This window comes from Oncorhynchus keta, chromosome 22 (assembly GCF_023373465.1).
Source record: "Oncorhynchus keta strain PuntledgeMale-10-30-2019 chromosome 22, Oket_V2, whole genome shotgun sequence".
NCBI classification, from domain to species: domain Eukaryota; kingdom Metazoa; phylum Chordata; class Actinopteri; order Salmoniformes; family Salmonidae; genus Oncorhynchus; species Oncorhynchus keta.
Window position 1 is genome coordinate 45,298,608 of NC_068442.1, and position 26,588 is coordinate 45,325,195.

The following is a 26,588-nucleotide window of genomic DNA, read 5'->3' on the forward strand; positions in this document are numbered from 1 at the left end:
ATGTTGACATTTGTACGATAGGTTTCTATCGCTCATTTGCACATCACATCAATGATATCATGTCACCGTGTGGGACTGTAGGTATATTAACCTTGTCTGAGTGGGCACCACGATTCTAGTTTGTGAGCTAAGTAGGCTACTTTCTGGGAAGGTCTCCCACTCAGAAGTACGAGATGGGGAGGGGGACGGGGGTAGGTTGACCTCAGGTCTCCCCACTGGAAGCCCAAGGTAGGGGTGGGGGTAGGTTGACCTCAGGTCTCCACACTGGAAGCCCGAGGTAGGGGAGGGGGTAGGTTGACCTCAGGTCTCCACACTGGAAGCCCGAAGTAGGGGAGGGGGTAGGTTGACCTCAGGTCTCCCCACTGGAAGCCCGAGGTAGGGGAGGGGGTAGGTTGACCTCAGGTCTCCCCACTGGAAGCCCGAGGTAGGGGGAGCGGGGGAATCTATCAAATAGCGCACCTCTAACTTTGTACAGTACTAATGCAATTAGATGTGTAATTTAGTTTGTGTGTTTCTTGTTTGAAATTCAATAGTGTAATAATCAGGTTCTCTTCTTTACAAGTGTGTTATTCTATTTGTGTATGTGTCATATAGGATTTGTGCAATTTAGTTTTATTTGTGTTTTTTGTTTGCAATAGGGTAATAATTAAATTCTCTTTTCTATTTGTATTTATATACTACAATTTGTTTCTATTTATCTTTGTTAATTATTTTTGATATTTATGAATCTTATTTTTTGTATATGTTTTTAAAATATCATGATTATTTACAGGTGTTCTAAAACATGACAGTTAGTGCAGAATGGGGGGGTTCACCCTGGGAGTCATACAACCTAGATACATACTACATACAACTGCCACTGCCGACATGGACCTGTACTCCACATCAAGTTACTCATGGAAAGCAGTAAAATTAGATACAAAAAACCACAGATAAAAAAATAAATACACCTTATGGATCAGCGGGGACTGTGAAGCAACACAAACACATGGATACAAACACACAATAACATACACACTAAACATTTAGTGTTGTAGATATGTGGTAGTGGAGTAGGGATCTGAGGGAACATACTAAACATTTAGTGTTGTAGATATGTGGTAGTGGAGTAGGGACCTGAGGGAACATACTAAACATTTAGTGTTGTAGATATGTGGTAGTGGAGTAGGGACCTGAGGGAACACACTAAACATTTAGTGTTGTAGATATGTGGTAGTAGAGTAGGGACCTGAGGGAACACACTAAACATTTAGTGTTGTAGATATGTGGTAGTGAAGTAGGGACCTGAGGGAACATACTAAACATTTAGTGTTGTAGATATGTGGTAGTGAAGTAGGGACCTGAGGGAACACACTAAACATTTAGTGTTGTAGATATGTGGTAGTAGAGTAGGGACCTGAGGGAACACACTAAACATTTAGTGTTGTAGATATGTGGTAGTAGAGTAGGGACCTGAGGGAACACACTAAACATTTAGTGTTGTAGATATGTGGTAGTAGAGTAGGGACCTGAGGGAACACACTAAACATTTAGTGTTGTAGATATGTGGTAGTGAAGTAGGGACCTGAGGGAACACACTAAACATTTAGTGTTGTAGATATGTGGTAGTAGAGTAGGGACCTGAGGGAACACACTAAACATTTAGTGTTGTAGATATGTGGTAGTGGAGTAGGGACCTGAGGGAACACACTAAACATTTAGTGTTGTAGATATGTGGTAGTGAAGTAGGGACCTGAGGGAACATACTAAACATTTAGTGTTGTAGATATGTGGTAGTGAAGTAGGGACCTGAGGGAACATACTAAACATTTAGTGTTGTAGATATGTGGTAGTGAAGTAGGGACCTGAGGGAACATACTAAACATTTAGTGTTGTAGATATGTGGTAGTGAAGTAGGGACCTGAGGGAACACACTAAACATTTAGTGTTGTAGATATGTGGTAGTAGAGTAGGGACCTGAGGGAACACACTAAACATTTAGTGTTGTAGATATGTGGTAGTGAAGTAGGGACCTGAGGGAACATACTAAACATTTAGTGTTGTAGATATGTGGTAGTGAAGTAGGGACCTGAGGGAACATACTAAACATTTAGTGTTGTAGATATGTGGTAGTGAAGTAGGGACCTGAGGGAACACACTAAACATTTAGTGTTGTAGATATGTGGTAGTGAAGTAGGGACCTGAGGGAACACACTAAACATTTAGTGTTGTAGATATGTGGTAGTAGAGTAGGGACCTGAGGGAACACACTAAACATTTAGTGTTGTAGATATGTGGTAGTAGAGTAGGGACCTGAGGGAACACACTAAACATTTAGTGTTGTAGATATGTGGTAGTAGAGTAGGGACCTGAGGGAACACACTAAACATTTAGTGTTGTAGATATGTGGTAGTGGAGTAGGGACCTGAGGGAACACACTAAACATTTAGTGTTGTAGATATGTGGTAGTGAAGTAGGGACCTGAGGGAACACACTAAACATTTAGTGTTGTAGATATGTGGTAGTGGAGTAGGGACCTGAGGGAACACACTAAACATTTAGTGTTGTAGATATGTGGTAGTGAAGTAGGGACCTGAGGGAACACACTAAACATTTAGTGTTGTAGATATGTGGTAGTGAAGTAGGGACCTGAGGGAACACACTAAACATTTAGTGTTGTAGATATGTGGTAGTAGAGTAGGGACCTGAGGGAACACACTAAACATTTAGTGTTGTAGATATGTGGTAGTAGAGTAGGGACCTGAGGGAACACACTAAACATTTAGTGTTGTAGATATGTGGTAGTAGAGTAGGGACCTGAGGGAACACACTAAACATTTAGTGTTGTAGATATGTGGTAGTGGAGTAGGGACCTGAGGGAACACACTAAACATTTAGTGTTGTAGATATGTGGTAGTGGAGTAGGGACCTGAGGGAACACACTAAACATTTAGTGTTGTAGATATGTGGTAGTGAAGTAGGGACCTGAGGGAACACACTAAACATTTAGTGTTGTAGATATGTGGTAGTAGAGTAGGGACCTGAGGGAACACACTAAACATTTAGTGTTGTAGATATGTGGTAGTGGAGTAGGGACCTGAGGGAACACACTAAACATTTAGTGTTGTAGATATGTGGTAGTGGAGTAGGGACCTGAGGGAACACACTAAACATTTAGTGTTGTAGATATGTGGTAGTGAAGTAGGGACCTGAGGGAACACACTAAACATTTAGTGTTGTAGATATGTGGTAGTAGAGTAGGGACCTGAGGGAACACACTAAACATTTAGTGTTGTAGATATGTGGTAGTAGAGTAGGGACCTGAGGGAACACACTAAACATTTAGTGTTGTAGATATGTGGTAGTAGAGTAGGGACCTGAGGGAACACACTAAACATTTAGTGTTGTAGATATGTGGTAGTAGAGTAGGGACCTGAGGGAACACACTAAACATTTAGTGTTGTAGATATGTGGTAGTAGAGTAGGGACCTGAGGGAACACACTAAACATTTAGTGTTGTAGATATGTGGTAGTGGAGTAGGGACCTGAGGGAACACACTAAACATTTAGTGTTGTAGATATGTGGTAGTGGAGTAGGGACCTGAGGGAACACACTAAACATTTAGTGTTGTAGATATGTGGTAGTGAAGTAGGGACCTGAGGGAACACACTAAACATTTAGTGTTGTAGATATGTGGTAGTAGAGTAGGGACCTGAGGGAACACACTAAACATTTAGTGTTGTAGATATGTGGTAGTAGAGTAGGGACCTGAGGGAACACACTAAACATTTAGTGTTGTAGATATGTGGTAGTAGAGTAGGGACCTGAGGGAACACACTAAACATTTAGTGTTGTAGATATGTGGTAGTGGAGTAGGGACCTGAGGGAACACACTAAACATTTAGTGTTGTAGATATGTGGTAGTGGAGTAGGGACCTGAGGGAACACACTAAACATTTAGTGTTGTAGATATGTGGTAGTGAAGTAGGGACCTGAGGGAACACACTAAACATTTAGTGTTGTAGATATGTGGTAGTAGAGTAGGGACCTGAGGGAACACACTAAACATTTAGTGTTGTAGATATGTGGTAGTGGAGTAGGGACCTGAGGGAACACACTAAACATTTAGTGTTGTAGATATGTGGTAGTGAAGTAGGGACCTGAGGGAACACACTAAACATTTAGTGTTGTAGATATGTGGTAGTAGAGTAGGGACCTGAGGGAACACACTAAACATTTAGTGTTGTAGATATGTGGTAGTGAAGTAGGGACCTGAGGGAACACACTAAACATTTAGTGTTGTAGATATGTGGTAGTGAAGTAGGGACCTGAGGGAACACACTAAACATTTAGTGTTGTAGATATGTGGTAGTGGAGTAGGGACCTGAGGGAACACACTAAACATTTAGTGTTGTAGATATGTGGTAGTGAAGTAGGGACCTGAGGGAACACACTAAACATTTAGTGTTGTAGATATGTGGTAGTAGAGTAGGGACCTGAGGGAACACACTAAACATTTAGTGTTGTAGATATGTGGTAGTAGAGTAGGGACCTGAGGGAACACACTAAACATTTAGTGTTGTAGATATGTGGTAGTAGAGTAGGGACCTGAGGGAACACACTAAACATTTAGTGTTGTAGATATGTGGTAGTGGAGTAGGGACCTGAGGGAACACACTAAACATTTAGTGTTGTAGATATGTGGTAGTGAAGTAGGGACCTGAGGGAACACACTAAACATTTAGTGTTGTAGATATGTGGTAGTAGAGTAGGGACCTGAGGGAACACACTAAACATTTAGTGTTGTAGATATGTGGTAGTGAAGTAGGGACCTGAGGGAACACACTAAACATTTAGTGTTGTAGATATGTGGTAGTGGAGTAGGGACCTGAGGGAACACACTAAACATTTAGTGTTGTAGATATGTGGTAGTGAAGTAGGGACCTGAGGGAACACACTAAACATTTAGTGTTGTAGATATGTGGTAGTGAAGTAGGGACCTGAGGGAACATACTAAACATTTAGTGTTGTAGATATGTGGTAGTGGAGTAGGGACCTGAGGGAACACACTAAACATTTAGTGTTGTAGATATGTGGTAGTGAAGTAGGGACCTGAGGGAACACACTAAACATTTAGTGTTGTAGATATGTGGTAGTAGAGTAGGGACCTGAGGGAACATACTAAACATTTAGTGTTGTAGATATGTGGTAGTGGAGTAGGGACCTGAGGGAACACACTAAACATTTAGTGTTGTAGATATGTGGTAGTGGAGTAGGGACCTGAGGGAACATACTAAACATTTAGTGTTGTAGATATGTGGTAGTGAAGTAGGGACCTGAGGGAACACACTAAACATTTAGTGTTGTAGATATGTGGTAGTAGAGTAGGGACCTGAGGGAACATACTAAACATTTAGTGTTGTAGATATGTGGTAGTAGAGTAGGGACCTGAGGGAACACACTAAACATTTAGTGTTGTAGATATGTGGTAGTGGAGTAGGGACCTGAGGGAACACACTAAACATTTAGTGTTGTAGATATGTGGTAGTGAAGTAGGGACCTGAGGGAACACACTAAACATTTAGTGTTGTAGATATGTGGTAGTGAAGTAGGGACCTGAGGGAACACACTAAACATTTAGTGTTGTAGATATGTGGTAGTGAAGTAGGGACCTGAGGGAACACACTAAACATTTAGTGTTGTAGATATGTGGTAGTGGAGTAGGGACCTGAGGGAACACACTAAACATTTAGTGTTGTAGATATGTGGTAGTGAAGTAGGGACCTGAGGGAACACACTAAACATTTAGTGTTGTAGATATGTGGTAGTGGAGTAGGGACCTGAGGGAACACACTAAACATTTAGTGTTGTAGATATGTGGTAGTGAAGTAGGGACCTGAGGGAACACACTAAACATTTAGTGTTGTAGATATGTGGTAGTGAAGTAGGGACCTGAGGGAACATACTAAACATTTAGTGTTGTAGATATGTGGTAGTGAAGTAGGGACCTGAGGGAACACACTTAATATGTTGTGAAATCTGTTGGGAATGTTTTGGGGTTTTTTACATGTAGAACTGCCTTAATTTAGCTGGACCACAGGAAGGGTAGTTGCTGCCTTGGCAGTAGCTAATGGATCCATAATAAATACAAAGATAAAAACACCACTGCCATCTAGTGGTGTCAGGTATATTGCACTAAACACACAATTTACAGTGCCATCAACTCAAAGAAAACTCACAGCCGATTCAATCACATTGATTTATCTACATAAAAGTCTCTGTTGCTCCTCATATTATCACTATAATATAAATTATTTTCCATAATATAGGTAGTAATCTATTCACTATTATAAACTGGGCGGTTCAAACCCTGAATGCTGATTGGCTGAAAGCCAGATGCGACAAAACATTTCTTTATAATGCTCTAATTACGTTGGCAACCAGTTTATAATAGCAATAAGGCACCTCGGGGGTTTGTGATATATGGCCAATATACCAAGGCTAAGAGCTGTATCCAGGCACTCAGCAATGCGTCGTGCCCAAGAACAGCCCTTTCCTGTGGTATATTGGCCATATATCACAAACCCCCGAGGTGCCTTATTGCTTAAGGAAGGTAATAAGCAGGAGGGACCAGCACAAATGTGACTGTAACAATAGCATTCTGGTTAAACCCAAATGTGACTAACGATACCATTCTGGTTAAACGCAAATTGGTGTAATGTAGTCTGTGTGTATACACCCAGTGTGTGTTTGTGTAGCCAGTGTGTGTGTGTGTGTGTTTAGGTGACTCACTAAGGTCTTCTGCCAGCTGTACTCTGCGTCCGGTGATGAGGTGGACCTTCCTCTCGTTGTCCTCACCAAAGTCCTCCAGCACCTCCTTCACGTTCTTTTCCAGGCGCCGGACTGAGTGTGCAAATGCAAACACACAACCCCACACACACACACCCAGACACACAGAGACAAAATGTCAGACATCAAAGATAAAAGGGAACACAGGCCTCCAGACAGACGGACCTCCAGACAGACGGGCCTCCAGACAAGGCAAGGCAGGCCTCCAGACAAGACAAGACAGGCCTCCAGACAAGATGGGCCTCCAGACAAGACGGGCCTCCAGACAAGACAAGACAGGCCTCCAGACAAGGCAGGCCTCCAGACAAGACAAGCCTCCAGACAAGGCAGGCCTCCAGACAAGACAAGCCTCCAGACAAGACAAGCCTCCAGACAAGACAAGACAAGCCTCCAGACAAGACAAGACAAGCCTCCAGACAAGACAAGACAAGCCTCCAGACAAGACAAGACAAGCCTCCAGACAAGACAAGACAAGCCTCCAGACAAGACAAGCCTCCAGACAAGACAAGACAAGCCTCCAGACAAGACAAGCCTCCAGACAAGACAAGACAAGCCTCCAGACAAGACAAGCCTCCAGACAAGACAAGACAAGCCTCCAGACAAGACAAGCCTCCAGACAAGACAAGACAAGCCTCCAGACAAGACAAGACAAGCCTCCAGACAAGACAAGACAAGCCTCCAGACAAGACAGGCCTCCAGACAAGACAAGACAGGCCTCCAGACAAGACAAGACAGGCCTCCAGACAAGACAAGGCAGGCCTCCAGACAAGACAAGACAGGCCTCCAGACAAGACAAGACAGGCCTCCAGACAAGACAAGACAGGCCTCCAGACAAGACAAGACAAGCCTCCAGACAAGACAGGCCTCCAGACAAGACAAGACAGGCCTCCAGACAAGACAAGACAAGCCTCCAGACAAGACAGGCCTCCAGACAAGACAAGACAGGCCTCCAGACAAGACAAGACAGGCCTCCAGACAAGACAAGACAGGCCTCCAGACAAGACAAGACAGGCCTCCAGACAAGACAAGACAGGCCTCCAGACAAGACAAGACAGGCCTCCAGACAAGACAAGACAGACCTCCAGACAAGACAAGACAGGCCTCCAGACAAGACAAGACAGGCCTCCAGACAAGACAAGACAGGCCTCCAGACAAGACAAGACAGGCCTCCAGACAAGACAAGACAGGCCTCCAGACAAGACAAGACAGGCCTCCAGACAAGACAAGACAGGCCTCCAGACAAGACAAGACAGGCCTCCAGACAAGACAAGAAAGGCCTCCAGACAAGACAAGACAGACCTCCAGACAAGACAAGACAGACCTCCAGACAAGACAAGAAAGGCCTCCAGACAAGACAAGACAGACCTCCAGACAAGACAAGACAGACCTCCAGACAAGACAAGACAGACCTCCAGACAAGACAAGACAGGCCTCCAGACAAGACAAGACAGGCCTCCAGACAAGACAAGACAGACCTCCAGACAAGACAAGAAAGGCCTCCAGACAAGACAAGACAGGCCTCCAGACAAGACAAGACAGGCCTCCAGACAAGACAAGACAGACCTCCAGACAAGACAAGAAAGGCCTCCAGACAAGACAAGAAAGGCCTCCAGACAAGACAAGACAGACCTCCAGACAAGACAAGACAGACCTCCAGACAAGACAAGACAGGCCTCCAGACAAGACAAGACAGGCCTCCAGACAAGACAAGACAGACCTCCAGACAAGACAAGAAAGGCCTCCAGACAAGACAAGACAGGCCTCCAGACAAGACAAGACAGGCCTCCAGACAAGACAAGAAAGGCCTCCAGACAAGACAAGACAGACCTCCAGACAAGACAAGACAGACCTCCAGACAAGACAAGAAAGGCCTCCAGACAAGACAAGACAGGCCTCCAGACAAGACAAGACAAGCCTCCAGACAAGACAAGACAGACCTCCAGACAAGACAAGAAAGGCCTCCAGACAGGGGCCTATACAGCCCTGTAACACAGCACCAGATCTAGTCCCAGCCTACCCTCTGTGTTGATGAGCTGCTGTCTGAGTGTGTTGGCTGTGATGAGCAGCATCCTCTGAATCCTCCAGAACAGGACTACATCATTGCACTCCAGCTGTGGTGAGAGAGAAACATGATAGTCATGCACTGAGACAGGGCATGTATTATATTATTAAGTTACATGCAACAGTCAGAGACAACAGGATGTTGTGTAGATGGACAACTTACTACAGTCCACAAAGGGTTACAAAATTCCAATATCTTTCCCAGATATTCCCAAAAACTTTCCAGGAATCTTCCAACCGGGATTTCTGGAATTACAGAGAACGTTGGGAAAGTTACTGGAATTTTGCAAACCCACGTCCCTCTGAAAACCCACATCCCTCTGAAAACCCACGTCCCTCTGAAAACCCACGTCCCTCTGAAAACCCACGTCCCTCTGTAAACCCACGTCCCTCTGAAAACCCACGTCCCTCTGAAAACCCACGTCCCTCTGAAAACCCACGTCCCTCTGAAAACCCACGTCCCTCTGAAAACCACGTCCCTCTGAAAACCCACGTCCCTCTGAAAACCCACGTCCCTCTGAAAACCCACGTCCCTCTGAAAACCCACGTCCCTCTGAAAACCCACGTCCCTCTGAAAACCCACGTCCCTCTGAAAACCCACGTCCCTCTGAAAACCCACGTCCCTCTGAAAACCCACGTCCCTCTGAAAACCCACGTCCCTCTGAAAACCCACGTCCCTCTGAAAACCCACGTCCCTCTGAAAACCCACGTCCCTCTGAAAACCCACGTCCCTCTGAAAACCCACGTCCCTCTGAAAACCCACGTCCCTCTGAAAACCCACGTCCCTCTGAAAACCCACGTCCCTCTGAAAACCCACGTCCCTCTCCCTCTGAAAACCCACGTCCCTCTGAAAACCCACGTCCCTCTGTAAACCCACGTCCCTCTGTAAACCCACGTCCCTCTGTAAACCCACGTCCCTCTGTAAACCCACGTCCCTCTGAAAACCCACGTCCCTCTGAAAACCCACGTCCCTCTGAAAACCCACGTCCCTCTGAAAACCCACGTCCCTCTGAAAACCCACGTCCCTCTGAAATCAGCTAACTCTGGCAGCTTACCAAAGAGCCTAGGACCCTTACCTCCGAGTCAACAAATTGTCTCTGGTAGTAGTAGAAGCCTCGTCTACACAGGTTACAGTGATGCAGCGCCTTCTGCAGGAAGTGACGTCGGTACAGCTGGTGCCACGTGTCCTTGATCTACAAATACAGGAAGTAAAAGAGGGAACCGGAGTGAGAAAGGAAATTTATAGGCAAAAGACGTGCAGAGCTGTGGTCGAGAGGTAACTCTTCCTGGCACGTCACATATACAACCCCAACGGAGACAGGGTTCAATACCCGCGTCCACCTTTCACACACCTGCAGGTCTCCCTCTCTGATTACATTACTGTCTGAAGTAAGAATAGGTACGAGTCCTCAAAACAGACAATGTCAAAAATCCATATTTAACTAAAGATCACATTGTTTTCAAATACAGTAAAAGTAATTGGTGGAATGTGTCTTGAACACAACGTTCATTTGCCGGGGCACAAAAAAACAAGGCAAGCATCACACAGTTCTTCTCCCTAAATTCCATTTCCCCTCCATGTTTCACTCATTCAATTGCGTTCCGACCGCTCCCTCTGCACACGCGTGCCGAGTTTGCACACAAGCTCCGGTTAGGCCTACAGAAATAAATGCCTCTAACTGACGGGATACACAAGCTACATTCCATGCCAAACAACAACAGTTTTATCACTAATTCAAAATGGACTGGTTAATTGAAGTACGGAAGTGTGTTGAAACAACGAGCTGCAGTTTGGGAATAATTGCTTCTCGTCTATTTTCCGCTCAGGCTACTTTGCGAACTGCTAGTACCATTTAAAATAGGTTCACCTAGGCTATAACCCCACTAAACATACCAGGTTCCACACTGAACATATGGAAACACACTTTGATGAAGACAAAGAGCATATTTTCATCAGAGTCATTAAGCAATGGCCGAATCATCAAATAGATGTAGTGGCTGTAATTCATCACCATGCAGCCAGCGTTAAATGTAGAACTGTTAATACGTTTAGAAAATGACTAAGAACACGCAAAATAAAATCTATCAAATGTCTGCAGGCCATTAGCAAAAAGACGACAGATTTTGGTTTGTAACCCTGAAAAGAAATTGGTCTTTCAAAAGAGCCTAACTAAGCCCTGTTTCAAACGGTCACAGAGAATAACTCTCCCAGAGAGGCACCACTTCGCACTGGCAACTTTTCTTATTTGGAAAAATATTCTGTTCCATTTTATTCTGTTATAATACATCATGTTTTCTTTGCTATAAAATAGGTGTCTTGACTGTAGGGCTCCTGACCCCATTTAGTCGACTGGTCTATTGAATGGTCGACAGGCAGTTGGTCGATTTCTTTAGAAAAGCAATAGACCCCCCAAAAAATGGTGTACAAGATACTTGTCTGATTGGTACTAGTCTGAGTGGACTCAACCATTGTGGAGGCCGTGTGGATGGCACAGTCCATCACTCTAAGACATGTGCTACTGAAATTGTATGGGGTTATATTACGTACGAACACTAACAACATTTGTATTATTGAATCGGCGACTTTTCCTCAACCATGCTGCTAAGTGGATAATAGAGAAAGAAGTTAACCAGAATATTGGTGTTGAGAAAAACGAGGCAGCAGCGGAGTTCAGGGACGAGAGAACAGCCCTTGTCTAATAGAGGGTGAGAGAACAGCCCTTGTCTAATAGAAGTGAGGAGACGAGAGAACAGCCCTTGTCTAATAGAAGTGAGGAGACGAGAGAACAGCCCTTGTCTAATAGAAGTGAGGAGACGAGAGAACAGCCCTTGTCTAATAGAGGGTGAGGAGACGAGAGAACAGCCCTTGTCTAATAGAAGTGAGGAGACGAGAGAACAGCCCTTGTCTAATAGAAGTGAGGAGACGAGAGAACAGCCCTTGTCTAATAGAAGTGAGGAGACGAGAGAACAGCCCTTGTCTAATAGAAGTGAGGAGACGAGAGAACAGCCCTTGTCTAATAGAAGTGAGGAGACGAGAGAACAGCCCTTGTCTAATAGAAGTGAGGAGACGAGAGAACAGCCCTTGTCTAATAGAAGTGAGGAGACGAGAGAACAGCCCTTGTCTAATAGAGGGTGAGGAGACGAGAGAACAGCCCTTGTCTAATAGAAGTGAGGAGACGAGAGAACAGCCCTTGTCTAATAGAAGTGAGACGAGAGAACAGCCCTTGTCTAATGGAAGTGAGGAGACGAGAGAACAGCCCTTGTCTAATAGAGGGTGAGGAGACGAGAGAACAGCCCTTGTCTAATGGAAGTGAGGAGACGAGAGAACAGCCCTTGTCTAATAGAGGGTGAGGAGACGAGAGAACAGCCCTTGTCTAATAGAAGTGAGGAGACGAGAGAACAGCCCTTGTCTAATAGAAGTGAGGAGACGAGAGAACAGCCCTTGTCTAATAGAAGTGAGGAGACGAGAGAACAGCCCTTGTCTAATAGAAGTGAGGAGACGAGAGAACAGCCCTTGTCTAATAGAAGTGAGGAGACGAGAGAACAGCCCTTGTCTAATAGAAGTGAGGAGACGAGAGAACAGCCCTTGTCTAATGGAAGTGAGGAGACGAGAGAACAGCCCTTGTCTAATAGAAGTGAGGAGACGAGAGAACAGCCCTTGTCTAATAGAAGTGAGGAGACGAGAGAACAGCCCTTGTCTAATAGAGGGTGAGGAGACGAGAGAACAGCCCTTGTCTAATAGAGGGTGAGGAGACGAGAGAACAGCCCTTGTCTAATAGAAGTGAGGAGACGAGAGAACAGCCCTTGTCTAATAGAGGGTGAGGAGACGAGAGAACAGCCCTTGTCTAATAGAAGTGAGGAGACGAGAGAACAGCCCTTGTCTAATAGAGGGTGAGGAGACGAGAGAACAGCCCTTGTCTAATAGAAGTGAGGAGACGAGAGAACAGCCCTTGTCTAATAGAAGTGAGGAGACGAGAGAACAGCCCTTGTCTAATAGAAGTGAGGAGACGAGAGAACAGCCCTTGTCTAATAGAAGTGAGGAGACGAGAGAACAGCCCTTGTCTAATAGAAGTGAGGAGACGAGAGAACAGCCCTTGTCTAATAGAAGTGAGGAGACGAGAGAACAGCCCTTGTCTAATGGAAGTGAGGAGACGAGAGAACAGCCCTTGTCTAATAGAAGTGAGGAGACGAGAGAACAGCCCTTGTCTAATAGAAGTGAGGAGACGAGAGAACAGCCCTTGTCTAATAGAAGTGAGGAGACGAGAGAACAGCCCTTGTCTAATAGAAGTGAGGAGACGAGAGAACAGCCCTTGTCTAATAGAAGTGAGGAGACGAGAGAACAGCCCTTGTCTAATAGAAGTGAGGAGACGAGAGAACAGCCCTTGTCTAATAGAGGGTGAGGAGACGAGAGAACAGCCCTTGTCTAATAGAGGGTGAGGAGACGAGAGAACAGCCCTTGTCTAATAGAGGGTGAGGAGACGAGAGAACAGCCCTTGTCTAATGGAAGTGAGGAGACGAGAGAACAGCCCTTGTCTAATGGAAGTGAGGAGACGAGAGAACAGCCCTTGTCTAATAGAAGTGAGGAGACGAGAGAACAGCCCTTGTCTAATAGAAGTGAGGAGACGAGAGAACAGCCCTTGTCTAATAGAAGTGAGACGAGAGAACAGCCCTTGTCTAATAGAAGTGAGGAGACGAGAGAACAGCCCTTGTCTAATGGAAGTGAGGAGACGAGAGAACAGCCCTTGTCTAATAGAAGTGAGACGAGAGAACAGCCCTTGTCTAATAGAAGTGAGGAGACGAGAGAACAGCCCTTGTCTAATAGAAGTGAGGAGACGAGAGAACAGCCCTTGTCTAATGGAAGTGAGGAGACGAGAGAACAGCCCTTGTCTAATAGAAGTGAGGAGACGAGAGAACAGCCCTTGTCTAATAGAAGTGAGACGAGAGAACAGCCCTTGTCTAATAGAAGTGAGGAGACGAGAGAACAGCCCTTGTCTAATAGAAGTGAGGAGACGAGAGAACAGCCCTTGTCTAATAGAGGGTGAGGAGACGAGAGAACAGCCCTTGTCTAATAGAGGGTGAGGAGACGAGAGAACAGCCCTTGTCTAATAGAAGTGAGGAGACGAGAGAACAGCCCTTGTCTAATAGAAGTGAGGAGACAAGAGAACAGCCCTTGTCTAATAGAGGGTGAGGAGACGAGAGAACAGCCCTTGTCTAATAGAAGTGAGGAGACGAGAGAACAGCCCTTGTCTAATAGAAGTGAGGAGACGAGAGAACAGCCATTGTCTAATAGAAGTGAGGAGACGAGAGAACAGCCCTTGTCTAATAGAAGTGAGGAGACGAGAGAACAGCCCTTGTCTAATAGAAGTGAGGAGACGAGAGAACAGCCCTTGTCTAATAGAGGGTGAGGAGACGAGAGAACAGCCCTTGTCTAATAGAAGTGAGGAGACGAGAGAACAGCCCTTGTCTAATAGAAGTGAGGAGACGAGAGAACAGCCATTGTCTAATAGAAGTGAGGAGACGAGAGAACAGCCCTTGTCTAATAGAAGTGTGTGCAAATCTCAAACCATGCTTGCACACAACTTTTAGAAGGTTGATCAACTTCATTGCAAGCAAAATGGCTCATAGTTTGTTTGGGGGAAATGGGAGGCGTTTGATGCACGGGAATTATAATAATGGTGGACTAATAAAAACATTAAAAACTTAAGACCTAATGATAAAACTACATTTACCGTTGGTAAGGAGATTTCATAGCAGCATGTCGCCTCATGTTTCTTGTACTTTTATTACACACTGTAGGCCTAAATCAGAATTGTAGGACGTCTCTCCATGTCTGACATAACTGGTTTCAATTATTCCCACTACACAACAAATAGAAGGCGTGGCCAGTGTTTGGCACTCCACTAGGTGGCATGCATTTTTAGTGTGGAAAAGTCACAGCAACATTATATCCACACCGCTACAGAAATGTGATCAAATTTCCCATTGGGATTTTCTTTTAGGAACTTTCATGGCCCAGTTCCAACATCTCCACTTCATACAGCAAATGAGAATGTTATGGATGTTCACCATAAACAGATGAACGGAGGGCGTTTTCCAGGCCGGGCTGTAGCACTGGCTCACAGTCACACAAATATATGGCTCTAATTTATCAATGCAAACATGCGTATATATCTCCACGTATGCTAGAATTCAGTAAGAAATGTACACATGGTTGATAAATGAGGCACCTGGTTTCAGGTTCTCACCAGGACAGGGTCCACCTCCACCCTTCCAGGTTCTCACCAGGACAGGGTCCACCTCCACCCCTCCAGGTTCTCACCAGGACAGGGTCCACCTCCACCCCTTCAGGTTCTCACCAGGACAGGGTCCACCTCCACCCCTCCAGGTTCTCACCAGGACAGGGTCCACCTCCACCCCTCCAGGTTCTCACCAGGACAGGGTCCACCTCCACCCCTCCAGGTTCTCACCAGAACAGGGTCCACCTCCACCCCTCCAGGTTCTCACCAGGACAGGGTCCACCTCCACCCCTCCAGGTTCTCACCAGGACAGGGTCCACCTCCACCCCTCCAGGTTCTCACCAGGACAGGGTCCACCTCCACCCCTCCAGGTTCTCACCAGGACAGGGTCCACCTCCACCCCTCCAGGTTCTCACCAGGACAGGGTCCACCTCCACCCCTCCAGGTTCTCACCAGAACAGGGTCCACCTCCACCCCTCCAGGTTCTCACCAGGACAGGGTCCACCTCCACCCCTCCAGGTTCTCACCAGGACAGGGTCCACCTCCACCCCTCCAGGTTCTCACCAGGACAGGGTCTACCTCCACCCCTCGACCCTCCAGGTTCTCACCAGGACAGGGTCCACCTCCACCCCTCCAGGTTCTCACCAGGACAGGGTCTACCTCCACCCCTCCAGGTTCTCACCAGGACAGGGTCCACCTCCACCCCTCCAGGTTCTCACCAGGAAAGGGTCTACCTCCACCCCTCAGCCCTCCAGGTTCTTACCAGGACAGGGTCCACCTCCACCCCTCAGCCCTCCAGGTTCTTACCAGGACAGTGTCTACCTCCACCCCTCAGCCCTTCAGGTTCTTACCAGGACAGGGTCCACCTCCACCCCTCGACCCTCCAGGTTCTTGCGGACGGTGGTGACCTCGTCGTTGGCCAGGTAGGCTGTGTGGTCCTCATGGAGTTTTAGGAGGCGCTCCAGCTCCTTTTTGGTTTCGTTGCAGATGTGCTGTTCGGGCGAGCGGCTCGTCCAACTCATCCAGCGTTGTTTCCAGTAAGGACCTGCCATGTCATTTATCACACAGTCAGCTAGAGAGAGAGATAGAGAGAGGAGAGAGGAGGAGAGAGAGAGATGAAGGGGAGTGAGAAGAGAAGATGGCAAGAAAGACAGAGATAGTGGTAGTAAGAGAGACAGAGCAGAGATAGGAGGGGGAGAAATATTTGAATGTCTGACATATCCGACCATAACCCAGAAAGCAGATGAAGTAAATAAAGCATGTGACAGAAGAGGGGAGAAGTCATGGTGAAGGTGGGGGTGTATAACCCACTGTCTTTGAGGCGTGCCTGCAGGGTCTCCTCCATGAACTGGATGGCTGCGTCCCACTGGGGCTTGTCTGTGATGGAGCGGTCCTCCAGAGTATTGTGCTGGATCACCCTCTGACAACACACAGAGGAGAAACTACATTACCCACAAGGCATGGCAAGACAGGAAATCAATGCATACTAATGTTTGCCTGCTGTATATGTGGTTGAATGACAGTTTGTGTGTGTGTGTGTGTGTGTGTGTGTGTGTGTGTGTGTGTGTAAACGTACGCATGCCTGTACAGGCGCATGAATGTGTGTACACGGGCACGTGTGTGTGTGTGTGTGTAGGGATTTTTTTAATTTTGGGGTTTTCCGGTCGCCCAACAGTGTAAAAAATATATATATACAGTATCAGTCAAAAGTTCGGACACACCTACTCATTCAAGGGTCTTTATTTTTTTTACTATTTTCTATACTGTAGAATAATTTAAAAAAAAATATGAAATAACACATGGAAAGTGTTAAACAAAATCAAAATATATTTTCTAGTTGAGATTCTTCAAAGTAACCACCCTTTGCCTTGATGACAGCTTTGCACACTCTTGGCATTCTCTTAATCAGCTTCATGAGGTCGTCACTTGGAATGCATTTCAATTAACAGGTGTACCTTGTTAAAAGTTCATTTGTGGAATTTAATTCCTTCTTAATGCATTTGAGCCAATCAATCAGTTGTGTTGTGACAAGGTAGGCGTGGTATACAGAAGAAGCCCTATCTGGTAAAAGACCAAGTCCATATTACAGCAAGAACAGTTCAAATAAGCAAAGAGAAACAGTCCATCATTACTTTAAGACGTGAAGGTCAGTCAATACGGAACATTTCAAGAACTTTGAAAGTTTCTTCAAGTGCAGTCGCGAAAACCATCAAACACTATGATGAAACTGGCTCTCTTGAGGACCACCACAGGAATGGAAGACTCATACTTACCTCTGCTGCAGAGGATAAGTTCATTATAGTTACCAGACTCATAAACTGTAGCACAAATAAATGCTTCACAGAGTAACAGACAATCAACAGATCTCAACATCAACTGTTCAGAGGAGACTGTGTGAATCAGGCCTTCGTGGTTGAATTGCTGCAAAGAAACCACTCCTAAAGGACACCAATAAGAAGAAGAGACTTGCTTGGGCTAAGAAACACGAGCAAGGGTCATTAGACTGGTGTACATCTGTCCTCTGGTCTGATGAAACCTGTTTAAATGGATAATTCTTGATGTTCCTACAACTTGATTGCAGTCTACCTGTGGTAAATTCTATTGATTGAACATGATTTGGAAAGGCACACACCTGTCTTTATAAGGTCCCACAGTTGGCAGTGCATGTCAGAGGAAAAACCAATACTTCACGAATGGACTGTATACACATATACGTGGACACCCCTTCAAATGAGTTGATTTGGCTATTTCAGCCACACTCATTTCTGACAGGTGTATAGAATCAAGCACACAGCCATGCATTCTCCATAGACAAACATTGGCAGTAGAACGGCCTTACTGAAGAGCTCAGTGACATCCAATGTGACAACGTCATAGAATGCCACCTTTCCAACTAGTCAGTTGGTCAACGTTCTGCCCTGCTAGATCTTCCCCAGTCAACTGCAAGTGCTGTTATTGAGAAGTGGAAACGTTGAGGAGAAACAATGGCTCAGCCGTAAGCTAACAGAACGGGACCTCAAAGTGCTGAAGTTCGTAAAAAATGTTCTGACCTTGGTAGCAACACTCACTACCTAGTTCCAAACTGCCTCTGGTAGCAAAATCAGAACAATAACGGTTTGTCGGGAGCTTCATAAAATGGGTTTCCATGGCGGAGCAGCCACACACAAGCCTAAAATCACCATGTGCAATGCCAAGCGTCGGCTGGAGTGGTGTAAAGCTCGCCCATTTGAACTCTGCAGCAATGGAAAGACGTTCTCTGGAGTGATTAATCACGCTTCGCTATCTGGCAGTTTGGCGGACGAATCTGGTTTTGGCATATGCCAAGAGAATGCTCCCTGCACCAATGCATAGTGTAAAATGTAAAGTTTGGTGGAGGATTAATAATGGTCTGGGCCCATTTTCTATGGTTCTGGCAAGGCCCTTTAGTTCCAGTGAAGGGAAATCATAATTCTACAGCATACAATTAACTTCTAGACAATTTTGTGCTTCCAACTTTGTGACAACAGTTTGAGGAAGGTCCTTTCCTGTTTCAGCATGACAATGCCGCTGTGCACAAAGTGAGGTTCATACCAAAATGTGTTGTCGAGATCGGTGGTGAAGAACTTGACTGGCCTGCACAGAGCCTTGACCTCAACCGCAATGAAAGCCTTTGGGATGAAGTGGAATGCTGACTGCAAGCCAGGCCTAATCGCTCAACATCAGTGCCCGACCTCACTAATGGTCGTGGCTGAATGGAAGCAGGTCCCCGCAGCAATGTTACCACATCTAGTGGAAAGCCTTCCCAGAAGAGTGGAGGCTGTTATAGCAGCAAGGGGAGGGGACCAACTCTATATTAATGCCCATGAATTTGGAATGAGATGTTTGACAAGTAAGTGTCCACATACGTTTTGTCATGTAGTGTACATCCATCCATTTCTGTATTTATATATTTTGGGATGGAAAAACGCTTTCAGTGTTAACTTAAACTACTGAAAATCTGGCATATATTTTTGTTATAATATCATCTTTGAGTTAGACATTCAGGGAGAATCAAAAATGTCAAAAACAATGAATTTAGCATGACTGATTGTTATTATGTTTGAGCAACACCACATTGGTCATGGCAAAATGCATAAAACTGCCAAAATGTATGTCAGCTCCATGGAGAAACGTGTAGAATTGCAGGAATTGGTCTTAAATTGTACTATTTCTCTACACAGATGGGAGCCTCTAAAATGTTCTCTGAAAATTCACTCCACCCATTGCCACGCCCACCACCTAAGCTCCTTTTTGATCCAGAAGAAACCCTGGTGTGTGTGTGTAAGTAAGTGTACCAGGCTGTCCATGGCTGTCTCATTCCACTTGTGCCTCTTGATACTCTCGTCCTTCACCGCCTCCTTCAGCTTGTCAAAAATGTCATCCTGGTCCTTCCCTTTGTACTCCGCCATGAAGCGGGCAAACTCCTCCTGCAGCGTCTCCCAGGCAACCTGGAGGACAGAGAGCCAGGTATCAACACGACACCATGGCCTGCTACAGACAGCACTACAACACCCATACACCACTCCTGTCAGTCCAACCAGAACACGTACATTTGACTGGCACAGTAAATCCAATCTTCAATGATCTAAATTCTCTCTCGACTTAGACCTGACACCAACATCTCCTTATGACATGCATCTCCACCGTTAGCAAGAAGAGGTTTAAAGAGCTATTGAGGCAGCAGCAGCGAAACTCTACCTCTAATGCTTTGTGAGGCAGCAGCAGCGAAACTCTACCTCTAAATGCTTTGTGAGGCAGCAGCAGCGAAACTCTACCTCTAATGCTTTGTGAGGCAGCAGCAGCAGAACTCTACCTCTAAATGCTTTGTGAGGCAGCAGAACTACCTCCAATGCTTTGTGGGGCAGCAGCAGCAGAACTACCTCTAAATGCTTTGTGAGGCAGCAGAAGAACTACCTCTAATGCTTTGTGAGGCAGCAGAAGAACTCTACCTCTAATGCTTTGTGAGGCAGCAGCAGCAGAACGCTACCTCTAATGCTTTGTGAGGCAGCAGCAGCAGAACGCTACCTCTAATGCTTTGTGAGGCAGCAGCAGCAGAACGCTACCTCTAATGCTTTGTGAGGCAGCAGCAGCGAAACTCTACCTCTAAATGCTTTGTGAGGCAGCAGAACTACCTCCAATGCTTTGTGAGGCAGCAGCAGCAGAACTACCTCAATGCTTTGTGAGGCAGCAGAAGAACTCTACCTCTAATGCTTTGTGAGGCAGCAGAATAACTCTACCTCTAATGCTTTGTGAGGCAGCAGCAGCAGAACGCTACCTCTAATGCTTTGTGAGGCAGCAGCAGAACTACCTCTAATGCTTTGTGAGGCAGCAGAAGAACTCTACCTCTAATGCTTTGTGAGGCAGCAGCAGCAGAACTCTACCTCTAAATGCTTTGTGAGGCAGCAGCAGCAGAACTACCTCCAATGCTTTGTGAGGCAGCAGCAGCAGAACGCTACCTCTAATGCTTTGTGAGGCAGCAGCAGCAGAACGCTACCTCTAATGCTTTGTGAGGCAGCAGCAGCAGAACGCTACCTCTAATGCTTTGTGAGGCAGCAGCAGCAGAACGCTACCTCTCAATGCTTTGTGAGGCAGCAGCAGCAGAACGCTACCTCTAATGCTTTGTGAGGCAGCAGCAGAACGCTACCTCTAATGCTTTGTGAGGCAGCAGCAGAACACTACCTCTAATGCTTTGTGAGGCAGCAGCAGAACTCTACCTCTCAATGCTTTGTGAGGCAGCAGCAGAACTCTACCTCTCAATGCTTTGTGAGGCAGCAGCAGAACTCTACCTCTCAATGTTTTGTGAGGCAGCAGCAGAACTCTACCTCTCAATGCTTTGTGAGGCAGCAGCAGAACTCTACCTCTCAATGCTTTGTGAGGCAGCAGCAGAACTCTACCTCTCAATGCTTTGTGAGGCAGCAGCAGAACTCTACCTCTCAATGCTTTGTGAGGCAGCAGCAGAACTCTACCTCTCAATGCTTTGTGAGGCAGCAGCAGAACTCTACCTCTCAATGCTTTGTGAGGCAGCAGCAGAACTCTACCTCTCAATGCTTTGTGAGGCAGCAGCAGAACTCTACCTCTCAATGCTTTGTGAGGCAGCAGCAGAACTCTACCTCTCAATGCTTTGTGAGGCAGCAGCAGAACTCTACCTCTCAATGCTTTGTGAGGCAGCAGCAGAACTACCTCTCAATGCTTTGTGAGGCAGCAGCAGAACTACCTCTAAATGCTTTGTGAGGCAGCAGCAGAACTACCTCTAATGCTTTGTGAGGCAGCAGCAGAACTCTACCTCTCAATGCTTTGTGAGGCAGCAGCAGAACTCTACCTCTCAATGCTTTGTGAGGCAGCAGCAGAACTCTACCTCTCAATGCTTTGTGAGGCAGCAGCAGAACTCTACCTCTCAATGCTTTGTGAGGCAGCAGCAGAACTCTACCTCTCAATGCTTTGTGAGGCAGCAGCAGAACTCTACCTCTAATGCTTTGTGAGGCAGCAGCAGAACTACCTCTAAATGCTTTGTGAGGCAGCAGCAGACCTACCTCTAATGCTTTGTGAGGCAGCAGCAGAACTACCTCTAAATGCTTTGTGAGGCAGCAGCAGAACTCTACCTCTCAATGCTTTGTGAGGCAGCAGCAGAACTCTACCTCTCAATGCTTTGTGAGGCAGCAGCAGAACTCTACCTCTCAATGCTTTGTGAGGCAGCAGCAGAACTCTACCTCTAATGCTTTGTGAGGCAGCAGCAGAACTCTACCTCTAAATGCTTTGTGAGGCAGCAGCAGAACTACCTCTAAATGCTTTGTGAGGCAGCAGCAGAACTACCTCTAAATGCTTTGTGAGGCAGCAGCAGAACTCTACCTCTAATGCTTTGTGAGGCAGCAGCAGAACTACCTCTCAATGCTTTGTGAGGCAGCAGCAGAACTACCTCTAAATGCTTTGTGAGGCAGCAGCAGAACTACCTCTAATGCTTTGTGAGGCAGCAGCAGAACTCTACCTCTAAATGCTTTGTGAGGCAGCAGCAGAACTACCTCTAAATGCTTTGTGAGGCAGCAGCAGAACTACCTCTAATGCTTTGTGAGGCAGCAGCAGAACTCTACCTCTAAATGCTTTGTGAGGCAGCAGCAGAACTCTACCTCTAAATGCTTTGTGAGGCAGCAGCAGAACTACCTCTAAATGCTTTGTGAGGCAGCAGCAGAACTACCTCTAAATGCTTTGTGAGGTAGCAGCAGAACTACCTCTAAATGCTTTGTGAGGCAGCAGCAGAACTCTACCTCTCAATGCTTTGTGAGGCAGCAGCAGAACTCTACCTCTCAATGCTTTGTGAGGCAGCAGCAGAACTCTACCTCTCAATGCTTTGTGAGGCAGCAGCAGAACTCTACCTCTAATGCTTTGTGAGGCAGCAGCAGAACTACCTCTAAATGCTTTGTGAGGCAGCAGCAGAACTACCTCTAAATGCTTTGTGAGGCAGCAGCAGAACTCTACCTCTAATGCTTTGTGAGGCAGCAGCAGAACTACCTCTAAATGCTTTGTGAGGCAGCAGCAGAACTCTACCTCTCAATGCTTTGTGAGGCAGCAGCAGAACTCTACCTCTAATGCTTTGTGAGGCAGCAGCAGAACTACCTCTAAATGCTTTGTGAGGCAGCAGCAGAACTACCTCTAAATGCTTTGTGAGGCAGCAGCAGAACTACCTCTAATGCTTTGTGAGGCAGCTGCTTGTCCGTCCACTGTTTGAGCTTGATGTCCACGGTGGTGTTGAAGGTACCAGAGTTCATGGTCTGGGCTGCAGGCAGATAGATGTTCTCGATGACGTGGATGGACACACGCTCCCACAGCTTCTTCTCTAGGATGGCCTCCCTACAGGGTTAAGATAGGAAAACAAGTGCTTCTTGGTTGGACAGCAGTTTTGAAGACAACGCTGTGTGAGTGTACGTTAAGTCTAAAGTAGTGACCTGTGTGGTTCAGCGGTTAGTGCCGCACACACTGGTGCACACAGCCTACACCAGAGTCAGCATGGGCTTGAATCCAACCCAGTGCACTTCTGACTCGCAATCTAGAACCTCACCTGTCTTCACGGTTCCATCTCAATAAATAAATATAAACTCACAAAGACAAAAAAATATTTGTAAAAAGTCTCAATTTGCTTCCTTTGGTTATGTCCTCTCCAGATTTACAGCTGATCTGAACAGGCATAATAGCTGAAAGCAATAGGGCAGAAAGCGGTAGTGATGTCCTTTGACTTTGCCAGATCTGTCATGTCAGGTCTTATGAAGGGAATGAAAATGACCCTTTTAGTAAATGAAATAAACACTCACTATTCAGACTGCACTTTACTGTAGATTCCCAATGATTGCACCCCAAATGGTGACCTACTCCTTATATGGGGGGCCATTTAGGCCGCATAGCCATGAAAGCCCAGCAGCTTGTTAACTTAAGCAAGGCTCTTTATCTGAACAGGGCTCTGTGACAAAGCCCAGCTCAATCCCCATGGGCTTCTGTAAAGACTAATTTATCATAAACCCACGCACACCCATTCATAGCTTCTACAACATAGCTGGCACAGGCATTTCAGAATTAGTTTAACGGCCTTTGAATATGAAGCATTCAACACTCCGTTGATGTTGACCATGTAAAAATGATAACATGTTTTTTATTTTTATCGACACATAATAATCAATAATAATGATGTACATAAGCTCCAGGTGACCAAACTTCCTTTAAAGGGGAAACATCAGGTCAAACACTAACCAGTGTTTCGGTGTCACTTGACTCAAGCTAATGACTTCGTCCAAGATTTCGTTCTTGGCTTTTTCGAAGAGTTCATTCTGGGAGGAAAAGACAAACAGAAGTGATTATTGGAATCTGGCACTCCAATATGGCGGCTCCAATATGGCGGCTCCAATATGGCGGCTCCAATATGGCCATTCCAATATGGCCACTCCAATATGGCCACTCCAATATGGCCACTCCAATATGGCCACTCCAAAAATCTCTGAATCAGTAGACGAGTCAAGGACAATATTGTTGACTTAAACATACCCTGTCCAGCTCTCTCAGACGGGGGTAGTTGTTCTTCCACTCTGTCTCCAGGTTGAAGCGGGACGCTGAGAAAGGAGAGGACAGTCAGTCAGTGGAACCAGACCTTTGGGAGGGGGGTTCTCTCATAGTGAGTCTGTTTATAGGTCTAAATTCATCTGTACTCTATTTAACAAACAAACCAGATATTAAATTAGATGTATAAATTAGAGACATTATAACTGATATAAGGTATATAAAAAGTGAGAGGATCAATACAATGTATTTTGTCTCCATTGCTAAAGATCCAAGCCAGGGTTGAGAGTCAAGCAGCCCCTGATAGTAGCATGGGTGAGCTAGCTGGTTATACGGTCTCATTGTCTCAATGTCTCATCTGTTTGGTGTTATGAATTAACCCGTAGATAACATGCAGTTTGTATAGGGACAGCTTCACTACTACCTGCTATGATGATGAGAGTTCAAAAGGAGAAATAAAACCTATATTGGCACGCACGCCAGGGCAGTAGGGATGGCTGAGATCCCTCGCTAGAGAACACACTCCTAATCAGAAACTAAATCCAAACCTACACCCCCCACTCCCATCATCCCTACACATTCCCCTCTCCCCAACATTTCCCATCATCCCTCACCTCTCCCAACACACCTCCCCTCTCTCACACATTTCCCATCATCCTTCACTTCTCCCTACACACCTCCACTCTCCCACACATTTCCCATCATCCCTCACTTCTCCCTATACACCCTCTATCCCCCACCATCCCTCCTCTCCCTACACAAAAGAGGTGGTGGTAATTGTTGGGGTGGGTGGGTTATTGGGCCAGGATGTCCGGCACCAGGCTCGGTGCCTGTGAGAGGTTTTGACGTGCAGCAGATCAATACACCACACAATGGGAAGGAGATCCATGAGGACACACCACAGCCACAGGGCCATAAATCTAGTCCCTGATGTTACTGTTAGAGAGGACCACCGGCTTCCATGGATAACGGCCACTATGAAGCAGCGCAGAGACAAGGGGAGAAGTGTGGCACCCTGCGTGAACAGGCGAGAGCAGGAAGGGGAAGAGGGGAGCGAGTAGTCGGTGGTGGTGGTGGTCAGTCCTGGCTATAAGAGGACGTAGATGACTAGATGACCTAGCATGAAGGAAAGGAGAGGAGGTTTGATGACCTAGCATGAAGGAAAGGAGAGGAGGTTTGATGACCTAGCATGAAGGAAAGGAGAGGAGGTTTGATGACCTAGCATGAAGGAAAGGAGAGGAGGTTTGATGACCTAGCATGAAGGAAAGGAGAGGAGGTTTGATGACCTAGCATGAAGGAAAGGAGAGGAGGTTGATGACCTAGCATGAAGGAAAGGAGAGGAGGTTTGATGACCTAGCATGAAGGAAAGGAGAGGAGGTTTGATGACCTAGCATGAAGGAAAGGAGAGGAGGTTGATGACCAAGCATGAAGGAAAGGAGAGGAGGTTGATGACCAAGCATGAAGGAAAGGAGAGGAGGTTTGATGACCTAGCATGAAGGAAAGGAGAGGAGGTTTGATGAACTAGCATGAAGGAAAGGAGAGGAGGTTTGATGAACTAGCATGATGGAAAGGAGAGGAGGTTGATGACCTAGCATGAAGGAAAGGAGAGGAGGTTTGATGACCTAGCATGAAGGAAAGGAGGAGGTTGATGACCTAGCATGATGGAAAGGAGAGGAGGTTGATGACCTAGCATGATGGAAAGGAGAGGAGGTTGATGACCTAGCATGAAGGAAAGGAGAGGAGGTTGATGACCTAGCATGAAGGAAAGGAGAGGAGGTTGATGACCTATCATGAAGGAAAGGAGAGGAGGTTGATGACCTAGCATGATGGAACGGAGAGGAGGTTGATGACCTAGCATGAAGGAAAGGAGAGGAGGTTTGATGACCTAGCATGAAGGAAAGGAGAGGAGGTTGATGACCTAGCATGATGGAAAGGAGAGGAGGTTTGATGACCTAGCATGAAGGAAAGGAGAGGTTTGATGACCTAGCATGAAGGAAAGGAGAGGAGGTTTGATGACCAAGCATGAAGGAAAGGAGAGGAGGTTGATGACCTAGCATGAAGGAAAGGATAGGAGGTTGATGACCTAGCATGAAGGAAAGGAGAGGAGGTTGATGACCTAGCATGAAGGAAAGGAGAGGAGGTTGATGACCAAGCATGAAGGAAAGGAGAGGAGGTTTGATGACCTAGCATGAAGGAAAGGAGAGGAGGTTGATGACCTAGCATGAAGAAAAGGAGAGGAGGTTGATGACCTAGCATGAAGGAAAGGAGAGGAGGTTGATGACCTAGCATGAAGGAAAGGAGAGGAGGTTGATGAACTAGCATGAAGGAAAGGAGAGGAGGTTGATGACCTAGCATGAAGGAAAGGAGAGGAGGTTTGATGACCTAGCATGAAGGAAAGGAGGTTTGAT

The 26,588-nt window shown here is 46.1% G+C and overlaps 1 protein-coding gene across 2 annotated transcripts in view; it reads right to left on the reverse strand.

Moving 5' to 3' along the window:
• Positions 1-26,588, reverse strand: part of LOC118372741 (dynamin-like 120 kDa protein, mitochondrial) — a 95,027-nt gene that overhangs the window by 33,378 nt on the left and 35,061 nt on the right. For both annotated transcript variants that reach the window (XM_052475327.1, XM_052475326.1), the window contains 9 exons: positions 24,169-24,233; positions 23,878-23,954; positions 22,821-22,986; positions 19,440-19,592; positions 16,438-16,546; positions 15,978-16,198; positions 9,967-10,083; positions 8,847-8,940; positions 6,773-6,883 (listed from right to left, as the gene is read on the reverse strand). In XM_052475327.1, coding sequence (XP_052331287.1) covers positions 6,773-6,883; positions 8,847-8,940; positions 9,967-10,083; positions 15,978-16,198; positions 16,438-16,546; positions 19,440-19,592; positions 22,821-22,986; positions 23,878-23,954; positions 24,169-24,233 — 1,113 coding nt within the window. The remainder of the gene's footprint in view (positions 1-6,772; positions 6,884-8,846; positions 8,941-9,966; positions 10,084-15,977; positions 16,199-16,437; positions 16,547-19,439; positions 19,593-22,820; positions 22,987-23,877; positions 23,955-24,168; positions 24,234-26,588) is intronic.